The sequence below is a fragment of the Cyphomyrmex costatus genome, unplaced genomic scaffold (assembly GCF_001594065.2).
Source record: "Cyphomyrmex costatus isolate MS0001 unplaced genomic scaffold, Ccosl1.0 scaffold216, whole genome shotgun sequence".
Taxonomy (NCBI): Eukaryota; Metazoa; Arthropoda; class Insecta; order Hymenoptera; family Formicidae; genus Cyphomyrmex; species Cyphomyrmex costatus.
Genome location: NW_017276214.1, coordinates 21,121 through 34,631, shown reverse-complemented (window position 1 = coordinate 34,631; position 13,511 = coordinate 21,121). Strand labels below are relative to the sequence as shown.

Genomic DNA, 13,511 nt, shown 5'->3' with positions numbered 1-13,511 from the left:
TTCATGCGCATCCATAGAATTTTTTCCAAGACGACATGATTCAAAATATAATAAATAATACTACAATAATAGTAATATTAATAGTAATATTATTATACGTATTATATAATCACTAGACTGCGAATATTTATGCAAAAAGATTTAACTAAATATTTTCCATAAAATGCATATTTTGCATAAATATATATTTTTAAACTTTACATATTTCATGTAATTTTCAAGAAGGTATATAGTATGATTATATCGTAATTAATTTTCGGATCTGTATTGATGTTTCACGAGTATATCTGAGACCAGACAAAACAGTTGAGAAAGAAAGGCAAACGATAATCTTACATATCCGAAATGCTGTCTCCGCGAAATTGAGTTATGTAACGGCTCCGTTTAAAATCGGAAAAATAATATCCACGACTATCGTCAATTTTGATTGCGTAATCTATTTTTAAACTTAAAATAAGCGTCAAGTGTCAGCATGAGAAAGCACGTTAAGATATCTCACCACTACGGCTTTAATCGACGCGCGCGCACGTCTGTCGCCCAAAAGCGAAGCGGCAAATGCCCCTTCTTGCACTCCCTTGTGGACGCCCATGCTTACGTTAAGAAATCCGATTAATGGAGACATGTAAATATAATCTTAGTGTACAAATCTTACAATATCTTGTTGCAATATGTGTTTAAAAATTTGATATTATGTAATTCAAAACCAATAAAAATTACATTAAAGAAATAAAGTAAATTGAACAACTAAAGATAATGATAGAAAGCAATATCATTATCAAAACAATTTTATCATTTTCTATCGTAATTTATCATTTCAATTACATTTAGCGTTTTTACAATTGTATTTAACGTAATTTTTTGCTTTACAAAAAATGTCGTCTTCTAATGGTTTCTTTTATTTTCTATTGAAAGCGGATTCAGTCAAGCAACAGAATTCTTATAATAGAATAGAATAGAATTTTATTCTTTTCAGCATGCAAACATAGCCAAGAAAGGGACTTAATTAATGGTTTACAATATATCTTATAACACGCGCATCCATCCATACCTTTCCTATTGACATGCATAATTATGACATCACGCTCCTCCTAAACCACTTCCTTTGTATTATTTCCCTGTTGTCTATTATTATTCAAAAAGTTCTGAATTTAACGTTTAGTTAAAACAATTGTAAATAACTCCTTGAATTTTAAAATATCAAAATCTATTATTATTATTATTATTATTATAAAATCTCTATCCCTATTCCTAATCACAGCCGATTAAAATTTTACAAACCTAATCACTCTTTTTATATTATCTAACTACTTTAGAATTCTTATAATAATTTGTTGTATTCTTTGATTTGATGAAATATATCAAGAAGAAATAAATAAAAATGTAATTTATTCCTAACAAAGAAAACTCAAACTTTTCTATCGTGTAATTACATATCGTATAATTAAAAGAGAAAACCTTCCAAGCAGAACAGATTACGCGGACTATATCAAAATGACATTAAATAAATCATAATTGATCGAATAATAACTTATAATTTGAACAATTATTACGGTCATTTCGATATTGATACGACTTTTTTAACTTTTTGAGTTATAATTATTAGTAATTAGATGTAATGATAGACAATTTAATACATGTGTTACAACAGGAAATATTTTGTGACCTCACTGTTATATAAAATCATGACTAAATGAACGTGTTATCGTTCCAGAATAAAAAAGTACTACAGATAAATATCTCAACAAGCGTCAATATTACATTATCGTGAAGTGTTTACCTATATATGTATATATATATAATATATATATGGTATAATATATATATATATAATATATATATATAGCTGCATTACGGATTTTCGCCATCACAAACGTTTATACATTCAAGATTATATTAAGCTTTACCGTTTTGTGGATATTATTCAATATTATTGTACTGCCGCAGTAAGTATATATTTATACATTTGTTGAACACAAATTGCATTGCTTTAAATAATTCGAAACAATAACTGGTGTCTTAATTCTACATATTTCTTTTTGTCTTCTTTTCAAAAAACGTAATCTTTTTTAAAAAAAGGAAATTATATTTTTGCAATTTATATTAGCAAATATGTAAATATCATTTTATTAAGGACATAATAATTACATTTGTAATATAATTGTTTTATTGCTAGTTTATATAATGACGTGATGTAGCATTTTAATGTGTAATAATTGGATTTAATTTACTTTATAGCCGCGCGATAAGCGACGCGTTACAGAATGCGTCCGGTCTAAAAAATGTTATTTATTTTAGATGTCTTTTAAGGGAAAAGTTGTTCTAATAACAGGAGCTAGTTCAGGAATTGGAGCTGAAACAGCTATTTATCTGGCTCAGCTTGGTGCATCGTTATCGATAACAGCACGTAATAAACTCAATTTAAACAAAGTAGCCGAACAATGTGGACAACCTAAGCCTTTCATTGTAACGGGAGATCTAGCCAATGAGAACGATGTGAAAAATATTATCGATTCGACAATCAAACGCTATGGTAAATTAGATGTTTTAATTAATAACGCTGGAATTGTTCGATAACAGCACGTAATAAACTCAATTTAAACAAAGTAGCCGAACAATGTGGACAACCTAAGCCTTTCATTGTAACGGGAGATCTAGCCAATGAGAACGATGTGAAAAATATCATCGATTCGACAATCAAACGCTATGGTAAATTAGATGTTTTAATTAATAACGCTGGAATTGCTGAATTTGGCACTATAGAAACTGTAAGCTTGAAACAATACGACAAGTATGTATACTTACTGATAAGTAACTTGTTGATATGCATAAACATTTATGGATGTTGATAAAAATTATATTCTCTACTTTGAAAACACATTGATATTAAAACGTGTTTTCAACGTAAATCTGTTTTCAGTACTATGAACGTAAACGTTCGCTCGGTATTTCAATTGACAACACTGGCAGTGCCATATTTAATCAAAACAAAAGGTAACATCGTAAATGTTTCAAGCGTAGCTGGATTACGACCATTTAAGAATAGTACGATTCACAAAATCAAAATATTTTCAATTTAAACCTGTTTCCAGTATTATGAACGTAAACGTTCGCTCAGTATTCCAATTGACAACACTGGCAGTGCCATATTTAATCAAAACAAAAGGCAACATCGTAAATGTTTCAAGCGTAGCTGGATTACGACCATTTAAGAATGGTACGACATATTCTATGAGTAAAGCGGCTCTGGATCAATTTACGCGTTGCGTTGCTTTAGAATTGGCATCACAACAGGTAAGTGTAAAAATAATGATTTTTCCTTTTCTTCAATGGCATTAAAAATATTATTTAGCGCGTTATATTATTATTATCAAAATACGATAGGTGCGTGTGAATTCCGTAAATCCTGGCGCTGTAATAACAGATATCCTTCGGAACACTGGAATGAACCAAGAACAGATTAAAATCTTTTATGAGAAGATGAAGGGAGCGCATGCTTTAGGAAGAATCGGCGACACTTTGGAAATTGCAAAAAGCATTGCATTTCTAGCAAGTGACGATGCTAGTTTTATAACAGGGGTGACGATACCTGTAGATGGAGGTTGGCTTCTTATGTCTTCCTAGATGTTACGATGTTTTCGAAGATGTTACGGAGCAATAAAGTATTTATGCTATAAGTAGGTCGAAACATTTGGAAGAGCACAAAATCTAAATAAATGTCAATAGTTTTTCAATTAGACGTGAAACATACAGTTTTTAAAAATATTTTTTAAAGCTAGAATCAGAAAATGTAATTTTACATTGTAATAATTACAAAATATATTATTACAAATTGAAGTATGGATGTATGGAAAAAATATGTTTTATTAATATACTGATAATATCAAAATAAATAATCCGAAAATAAAATAAAAAATAATTGAAATTATTAAAGCGTTTTTTTTCTGTAGTTGTTCATTTGTTGTGTTTGGCTTGTCGAGAATAAAAAATTAATTGTATTTCAGAAATGTTGCAACCCTGTAATTTGGACGCAAAAAACAAATTTCGGTTTAGCACAATAACATCTGCAATGTCTTTTAAAAATTATTTTATGTTGTTTATCTAAACTTCTACACAATGAAATCAATAGTACGTTGTAATTCTTACAGTATCGAATATACTGAAAACATTCATGTCATATAAGGATGCATCTTTGAATGTTTATGTAATGTTATGTTTTTTAGCTATCGTTTTCTTTTATTTCTCATTGAGTTTATTGAAAGCCAGATACAATTATCGGAATATGAATGAAATTTTATAGTAATTTGTTATTCTCTTTGGTTTGATGAAATGTATCGAGAAGAAATATATATTGTGGTGACTGAATCACCACTACATCAACTGCAGTACAATAAAATGCGATTAGTCATAAGCATTCGGAGAATTAAATTTATACATTACACAATAGATATAAATAATATTTGTGATTCTATATTTGTACATAGAAGACAACTCAGCTGTTGGAAAAAAAAGTGAATCGCGAATCATGTAGTGATCGAGTACCGAAATTAAATGTAACAGTCATCAAAATAATTTAATATGTAATTATTAATTCGACAATTAAGACGCGTCATAACAAATGGTATGCAGACGTCAATGCAATTGAAGGATTGGACGTGATGTAATCGTGAGTCTCAATATAAGCACAGTACGCCGCATTGCAGATAAATTAAAAAAATAGTAAATCGCGTTCGTTAGAGCAGGCAACGGAATTATGTCGAAGGATCTAGATACCGAGAAATACATAAACAGATTTTCTGAAAACTAGTCACGCGACGACCCGCGAGACAACGATAAGACAGAGCATTGTTTTCCATCACGTGCGGTCTTAAATCTGTAAGCAGTCGACTAAATAAATACGAGTTTTCTGCGCTATTATCAGATTTTATTATTTTACTGTCCGCGATCCATAATCATATAGTCCTTCAATATCGCCGATAACGATTAAAATATAAATAAAAAATCTAATTAATTTATTCTCAATAAAGAAAACTGAAGGTTTTGCTATTGTTATATGTATATTGCATGTAGATCTTGAATTTTCTTCACAAGCGACGCAATCGAGGTATTTACCTCTGTTTTTTAATAATGAGTCAACAGATAAACGTGAAGTATAGTTAACTGAAGTTTGTTGTTTATATAAAAACATGAGATTTATTTAACTTACGTGATGAGGCGATGTTTAATATTTCGTGTTCAATACTGCAATCGAGAAGTGAAGTCACGGCGATTTCCGGCTGTTGATAATAACTGATTATGGTATAGGTGACGTCTATAATTCCGAATACATCCGAATTGTCACGAATATTTGACGGACTCGTCAAGTCTTTTTTGAATAGCAAATAATGACGATATGTTAGGAATAATACGAAACATCTATCGTATAATTATGTATAACGTATAATTATAAAAGAGAAAATCTTTCAAGAGAATAAGTAACAACAACGTCAAAAGAACATTAAAATAAATCGTCATTGATGCAAAAGTAACTTATTTTTGACAATCATTTTGAAGTTATTTTTATATTAATCAGGAGACGCGGTAGTGTCTCCGGCCATGTTCCGGCCAATATGATTTATCGTTCGGATTGGACTATAATTATTTATCAATTACGTATAAATATAGACCATTTAAAACGTAATAGCATAGAAACCGTTTCGCAACGTATAAATTCTACGCCATTCCTGAGTAGCTACATGAGTAGGGATTGTACTAATATATAAATCGCAATGTCAATTTAATCACATTTGCGATAATGTGTGCTTAGTATCAACATGTTGCTGCATTTCGCTATCGCATCTCGTTATCACAAGCGCGATATTGTATTTTGTATACCGTCCGAAATTATTTAGGTTGTTTCGCATTATAAACATTATTCAACATCGTTGTACTATCATAGTAAGTATTTACATTTGTTTGTAATATAAATCACATTGTTTTACGTAATTCGAAATGATAATCGTAGTACCTTAATTTTAAATACCTCGATCCCTTTTTTTCCTTCCGAAAAATCTAATTTATTTTTAAAAATAAATATTTTTGATGATTTTTATATTTGTAAATTCGAATATATAATACCATTAGTTATATATATAATAATAACATTAAATTTGTTACATGGTCTTAAATTGTACGACGTAACAGTTTAATGTGATTGATTTGATTTATATAAGAATCAATAACATTCTACTATAAGTTGTTCGCTTGATAAGCGATGAATTATATATATTATATGCATCCAGTTTGAGTAATATTATGTATTTTAGATGTCTTTTACGGGAAAAGTTGTACTGATAACAGGGAGTTCAGGAATTGGAGCTAAAACAGCTATTTATCTCAGTTTGGTGCATCGTTATCGATAACAGGACGTAATAAACACAATTTAAACAAAATAGCCGAACAATGTGGACAACCTAAGCCTTTTATTGTAACGGGAGATCTAGCCAATGAGAACGATGTGAAAAATATTATCGACTCAACGATCAAACACTATGGCAAATTAGATATTTTAATTAATAACGCTGCAATTATTGAATTTGGTACTAACGACCCTGAGTGACCTTTGACGGGTTTTAGTCATCGCTCGTTGTTCGTTAAAAAGTTATTAACAAGAAAGTTGATGAATGTTTTACTACTTTGCGTGAAAAGTCGGATGATTCAAAACAAGGGGAAGATATAAGATAAACTAACTTTGGGAGTACGACTTTTTATGCTAAGCAATTTTTCACCCTACCTCTTCTTCTGCTGCGGGGCGCACAATTCTACGCAAGTTCTAAACCACCTCCCTCCTACCAAGAGAGACGGAGAGGAGTAAATAAAGTAAATCAGAGAATTTGTTTTAAAGCAGAGAATTGGTCTGTTTTATTTTATTTTAAGTAGAAAGGAAAAGAGAGAATTAGACGTATATACGCTCATATTGTCAACTGTATTTGTTAATAATTTTTTAATGAATAAAGACCGCCAACTAGAATTTTGTTGCGGATTATTGAAATAATTTTAGAATAGGAGTGAAGTAGAGTAAGAGTTGCTTTGTGTGGAAAGTCATGCGCTCTTTGCGGTATTATATAAAAATTAAAATTATTATATAAAAATTAAAATAATAGAAAATAACTTTTTTAAAGAAAATTGTTGTTTTTAATGCAGAAAATTTATTTATAATTTTTGTCCTACATAGTAGAAAAAAGAGATATAATATTTTTAAACTTTTTTTTTAATAATTTTGTAACAAATAACAATCGAGCGTCAGCTAAAACTTGTTGGAGGTCATTCAAAGTTATAACAACATACACTACTTAACAAAATCTAAGGAACTTTTGAACACGGTAAAAATTGGACAATATTCAAATACTACTGTAACTCTATAAAAAATCATCGCAGACAAAAAATTAAAAAAAGTATTTTAAAGGTTGAAATTTCTACTTTCAAAATCTATGATTGAAATTTCAATATGACTGATACTTTACGGAATTATACAGACAGAAATACGGATATCCGTCAAATCTAAAAATTTTTCACAAATTTTTTTTAACAAAATTTGTTTTTTTATTGAACGTTGTACGATTTTCTTCCACCAAGTTATTGAACGTTGAAGCAAAAGTCATCATCACTTCTTCAACGTTCAATAACTCGGTGGAAAAAAAACGATCAATATAAAACAAAATTGAAGATAAAGATTCACTCTTTCGACTGCTGTAAATGGCATATTTGTGTGATTTTTACCCCATGCCATAGACCTTTTTGAAATTTGTACAAAATTATACGATATTTTTTAGATTTGACAGATATCCATTTGTGTCCGTATAAATAAAAAAATAGCGATGAAGAACTTACTTCTCTAAACATATATTTATTTCACATATTTCTTTGTCTGTAAGTAAACAAAATTATTTGACAACTCCTTGTGCTTGTCGATGTGTATCCACGTATGCAAATATACATACATTCCTTATCAGTGCATCTTCTCTATTCTCCTCGTTATGAACAGTGACAGATCAACAAAGTCAACCGTCATTTCTTTATAAACATTGCACCAAATAGATCTGTTCATGTTGCTTGCACTTTTTTGCAACATTTTGCACTCAGCGTCTTCGTTCTCTCTTTATTTTTAACGAGAAAATATATATCTATCTCATATTAAATTTAAAAATTTGTGAGGATTTCAAGCAACGTGACAGATATAAAGGCCGTAGCACATACTTTTGCATGACGCATAATGCATATTGCATAAGCGAATCAACCAATCAAATACACTTCTCTTCCGTGAAGTGGGAGGAAAAGAAGGATTATGATTTGTTGATTCTCTTATGCGTCATGCATTATGCGTCATGCAAAAGTGTGTGCTGCGGCCTTAAGCCATAATAAATGGACGAATCATAATCCTTCTTTTTTTATTTTTATAAATTATTCTCCTATTTATTTTTATAAATTATTCGATTATTCTCCTCGAATTCGACTGTAATTAGTTAATTTCTTATGGCTTAAGGCTTAAAACACTTAATATTGTAGATCCGGGGTAATGGGCGCGATCAGCGAACTCAACAGTTGAGTAAGCACTCGCTGCTATTGGTGTATTCTTTTAGATCATCCAATCAGAATACACCAAAAAGCGAACACTCACTCAATTATTAAGTCCGCTGAATGCGCCCATTGGTTCCTATACTTAGAGGTTCAATAAAGAACTAAAGCAAAGAATCAATGGGCACGTTCAAGTTGACAAAGCGGCTAGTCTGCTCGTCGAGCAAATGAATATAATCAGTTATTACTTATAGATCGAACCAATCATATTCGATTGCTCGACTAGCATACCTAGCCGCTTTGCCGTCTTGAACTCGCCCAATTATATTAAGGAATCACTACTCTCTGATTATAGTTTTCTTTGCGAGACGATCAATATACTAACGTAAAATATCAGTTTTTTCTTCTGAAAAAAATAAAGCAACCAAAATAACTATACTTATGTTCATGCGCATCCACAGAATTTTTTCCAAGACGGCATGATTCAAAATATAATAAATAATAATATAATAATAGTAATATTAATAGTAATATCATTATACGTATAATATAATCACTAGACTGCGAATATTTATGCAAAAAGATTTAACTAAATATTTTCCATAAAATGCATATTTTGCATAAATGTATATTTTTAAACTTACATGTTTCATGTAATTTTCAAGAAGGTATATAGTATGATTATATCGTAATTGGTGGAATACACAGCTAATTCGAGTTTCCGCAAAGTAGACATTTAAAGCGAAATCTATCGGATCTGTATTGATGTTTCACGAATATATCTGAGACCAGACAAACAGTTGAGAAAAAAAGGTAAACGATAATCTTATACATATCCGCGAAATTGAGTATTTATGTAACGGCTCCGTTTAAAATCGGAAAAATAATAACGACGACTATCGTCAATTTTGATTGCGTAATCTATTTTTATACTTAAAATAAGCTGACTCATTCAGCGTCAGCATGAGAAAGCACGTTAAGATATCTCACCACTACGGCTTTATCCAACGCGCGCGCACATCTGTCGACCAAGGGAAGCTGCAATAAATGCCCTTTCTTGCACTCCCTTGTGGACGCCCATGCTTATGTTATTAAATCCGATTAATGGAGACATGTAAACATAATCTTAGTGTACAAATCTCACAATATCTTGTTGCAATATGTGTTTAAAAATTTGATATTATGTAATTCTAAACCAATAAAATTTACATTAAAGAAATATAGAAAATTGAACAACTAAAGATAACGATAGAAAGCAATATCATTATCAAAACACTTTTATCATTTAAATTTCTATCGTAATTTATCATTTTAATTACATTTAGCGTTTTTACAGTTGTATTTAACGTAATTTTTTGCTTTACAAAAAACGTCGTCTTCTAATGGTTTCTTTTATTTTCTATTGAAAGCGGATTCAGTCATGCAACAGAATTCTTATAGATAATAGAATAGAATAGAATTTTATTCTCTTCAGCATACAAATATAGCCAAGAAAGGGACTTGGTACAATATTTCTTATAACACGCGCATTCATCCATACCTTTCCTATTGACATACATGATTATGACATCACAATCCTCGTAAACCTCTTCCTTTGCATTATTCCCTTGTTGTCTATTATTATTATTATTATTATTATTATCATCATTAAATCTCTATCTCTATTCCTAATCACAGCCGATTAAAATTTTACAAACCTAATCACTCTTTTTATACTATCTAACTACCTTAGAATTCTTATAATAATTTGTTGTATTCTTTGATTTGATGAAATATATCAAGAAGAAATAAATAAAAATGTAATTTATTCCTAACAACGAAGCTCAAACTTTTCTATCGTGTAATTACATATCGTATAATTAAAAGAGAAAACCTTCCAAGCAAAACTGATTACGCGGACTATATCAAAATGACATTAAATAAATCGTAATTGATCGAATAATAACTTAATTTTTACAATTATTACGGTCATTTTAATATTAATACGACTTTTTTAACTGCTTGAGTTATAATTATTAGTATATATATATATATATATACCATTGCGTTACGGATTTTCGCCATCACAAATGTTTATACATTCAAGATTATAAGCTTTGCCGTTTTGTGGATATTATTCAATATTATTGTACTGCCGCAGTAAGTATTTATATATTTGAATACAAATTGAATTGTTTTACGTAATTCGAAACAATAACTGGTGTCTTAATTCTACATATTTCTTTTTGTCTTCTTTTCAAAAAAATTAATCTTTTTCCAAAAATTATATTTTTGCTGATTTATATTGGCAAATGTAAATACATATAATTTCATTAAGGACATAATAATTACATTGGTAATATTATTGTTTGTTTATATAATGACGTGATGTAGTATTTTAATATTTAATAATTGGATTTAATTAACTTTATAGCAGCGTGATAAGCGATGCGTTACAGAATGCATCCAGTCTAAAAAATGTTATTTATTTTAGATGTCTTTTAAAGGAAAAGTTGTTCTAATAACGGGAGCTAGTTCAGGAATTGGAGCTGAAACAGCTATTTATCTGGCTCAGCTTGGTGCATCGTTATCGATAACAGGACGTAATAAACTCAATTTAAACAAAGTAGCCGAACAATGTGGACAACCTAAACCTTTCATTGTAACGGGAGATCTAGCCAATGAGAACGATGTGAAAAATATTATCGATTCGACAATCAAACGCTATGGTAAATTAGACGTTTTAATTAATAACGCTGGAATTACTGAATTTGGCACTATAGAAACCGTAAGCTTGAAACAATACGACAAGTATGTATACTTACTGATAAGTAACTTGTTGATATGCATAAACATTTATGGATGTTGATAAAAATTATATTCTCTACTTTGAAAACACATTGATATTAAAACGTGTTTTCAATTAACGTAAATTTGTTTTCAGTATTATGAACGTAAACGTTCGTTCGGTATTTCAATTGACAACACTGGCAGTGCCATATTTAATCAAAACGAAAGGCAACATCGTAAATATTTCAAGCGTAGCTGGATTACGACCATCTAAGACTAGTACGCCATATTCTATGAGTAAAGCGGCTCTGGATCAATTTACGCGTTGCGTTGCTTTAGAATTGGCATCACAACAGGTAAGTGTAAAAATAATGATTTTTCCTTTTCTTCAATGGCATTAAAAATATTATTTAGCGCGTTATATTATTATTATCAAAATACGATAGGTGCGTGTGAATTCCGTAAATCCTGGCGCTGTAATAACAGATATCCTTCGGAACACTGGAATGAACCAAGAACAGATTAAAATCTTTTATGAGAAGATGAAGGAAAAGCATGCTTTAGGAAGAACCGGCGACACTTTGGAAATTGCAAAAAGCATTGCATTTCTAGCAAGTGACGATGCTAGTTTTATAACAGGGGTGACGATACCTGTAGATGGAGGTTTGCTTCTTATGTCTTCCTAGCTTTTCGAAGATGTTACGGAGCAATAAAGTATATATGCTATAATTGCTATAAATAGGTCGAAACATTTGGAAGAACACAAAATCTAAATAAATGTAAATAATTTTTCAAGTGGACGTGAAACATACAGTTTTTAAAAATATTTTTTAAAGCTAAAATCAGAAAGTGTAATTTTACATTGTAATAATTACAAAATGTATTATTACAAATTAAAGTATGGATGTATGGAAAAAATATGTTTTATTAATATACTGATAATATCAAAATAAATAATCCGAAAATAAAATAAAAAATAATTAATATTATTAAAGCGGTTTTTTTAGTCGTTCATTTGTTGTGGTTGGCTTGTCGAGAATTTATTTCTCATTGAGTTTATTGAAAGCGGATACAATCATTGGAATACGAAAGAAATTTTATAGTAATTTAGTTATTCTCTTTGGTTTGATGAAATGTATCGAGAAGAAATATATATTGTGGTGACTGAATTACCACTACATCAACTGCAGCACAATAAAATGCGATTAGTCATAAGCATTCGGAGAATTAAATTTATACATTACACAATATGTATAAATAATATTTGTGATTCTATATTTGTACATAGAAGGCAACTACTCAGCTGTTGGAAAAAAAAGTGAATCGCGAATCATATAGTAATCGAGTACCGAAATTAAATGTAACAGTCATCAAAATAATTTAACTTGTAATTATTAATTCGACAATTAAGACACGTCATAACAAATGTTATGCAGGCGTCAATGCAATTGAAGGATTGAACGTGATGTAATCGTGAGTCTCAATATAAGCACAGTACGCCGCATTGCAGATAAATTAAAAAAATAGCAAATCGCGTTCGTTAGAGCAGGCAACGAAATTATGTCGAAGGATCTAGATACCGAGAAGTACATAAACAGATTTTCTGAAAACTAGTCACGCGACGACCCGCGAGACAACGACGAGACAGAGCATTGTTTTCCATCACGTGCGGTCTTAAATCTGTAAGCAGTCGACTAAATAAATACGAGTTTTCTGCGCGATTATCTGCAGATTTTATTATTTTACTGTCCGCGATCCATAATCATATAGTCCTTCAGTATCGCCGATAACGATTAAAATATAAATAAAAAATCTAATTAATTTATTCTCAATAAAGAAAACTTAAGGTTTTCTATTGTTATATGTATATTGCATGTAGATCTTGAATTTTCTTCACAATCGAGGTATTTACCTCTGTTTTTTAATAATGAGTCAACGGATAAACGTGAAATATAGTTAACTGAAGCTTGTTGTTTATATAAAAACTTGAGATTTATTTAACTTACGTGATGAGGCGATGTTTAATATTTCGTGTTCAATACTTCAATCGAGAAGTGAAGTCACGGCGATTTCCGGCTGTTAATAATAACTGATTATGGTATAGGTGACGTCTATAATTCCGAATACATCCGAATTGTCACGAATATTTGATGGACTCGTCAAGTCTTTTTTGAATAGCAAATAATGACGAT

General features: G+C 30.2%; 2 protein-coding genes across 2 annotated transcripts; both read left to right on the top strand.

Annotated features, from left to right (window-relative positions):
* Window positions 1-1,877: 1,877 nt before the first annotated feature.
* Window positions 1,878-3,774, top strand: LOC108773641 (3-oxoacyl-[acyl-carrier-protein] reductase FabG-like). Its single transcript, XM_018539507.1, has 5 exons — window positions 1,878-1,943; window positions 2,296-2,493; window positions 2,664-2,788; window positions 3,090-3,291; window positions 3,382-3,774. The coding sequence occupies exons 2-5, from the start codon at window positions 2,296-2,298 to the stop codon at window positions 3,619-3,621; spliced, it is 765 nt and encodes a 254-aa protein (XP_018395009.1). The 5' UTR covers window positions 1,878-1,943; the 3' UTR covers window positions 3,622-3,774.
* Window positions 3,775-10,620: 6,846 nt separating this feature from the next.
* LOC108773640 (3-oxoacyl-[acyl-carrier-protein] reductase FabG-like) lies at window positions 10,621-12,115 on the top strand. The gene is made up of 4 exons (XM_018539506.1): window positions 10,621-10,689; window positions 11,024-11,340; window positions 11,474-11,675; window positions 11,766-12,115. Exons 2-4 carry the CDS (start codon window positions 11,024-11,026, stop codon window positions 12,003-12,005), a joined length of 759 nt encoding a protein of 252 aa, XP_018395008.1. The 5' UTR covers window positions 10,621-10,689; the 3' UTR covers window positions 12,006-12,115.
* The last annotated feature ends 1,396 nt before the right edge of the window (window positions 12,116-13,511 follow it).

Excerpts from the sequence above, each read along its gene's own strand:
- LOC108773641 (XM_018539507.1), top strand. The coding sequence starts at position 2,296 with ATGTCTTTTAAGGGAAAAGTTGTTCTAATAACAGGAGCTAGTTCAGGA. Across the intron at positions 2,789-3,089 it reads AGCTTGAAACAATACGACAA|TATTATGAACGTAAACGTTC; the intron begins GTATGTATACTT and ends ACCTGTTTCCAG. Across the intron at positions 3,292-3,381 it reads TAGAATTGGCATCACAACAG|GTGCGTGTGAATTCCGTAAA; the intron begins GTAAGTGTAAAA and ends AAAATACGATAG.
- LOC108773640 (XM_018539506.1), top strand. The coding sequence starts at position 11,024 with ATGTCTTTTAAAGGAAAAGTTGTTCTAATAACGGGAGCTAGTTCAGGA. Across the intron at positions 11,341-11,473 it reads AGCTTGAAACAATACGACAA|TATTATGAACGTAAACGTTC; the intron begins GTATGTATACTT and ends ATTTGTTTTCAG. Across the intron at positions 11,676-11,765 it reads TAGAATTGGCATCACAACAG|GTGCGTGTGAATTCCGTAAA; the intron begins GTAAGTGTAAAA and ends AAAATACGATAG.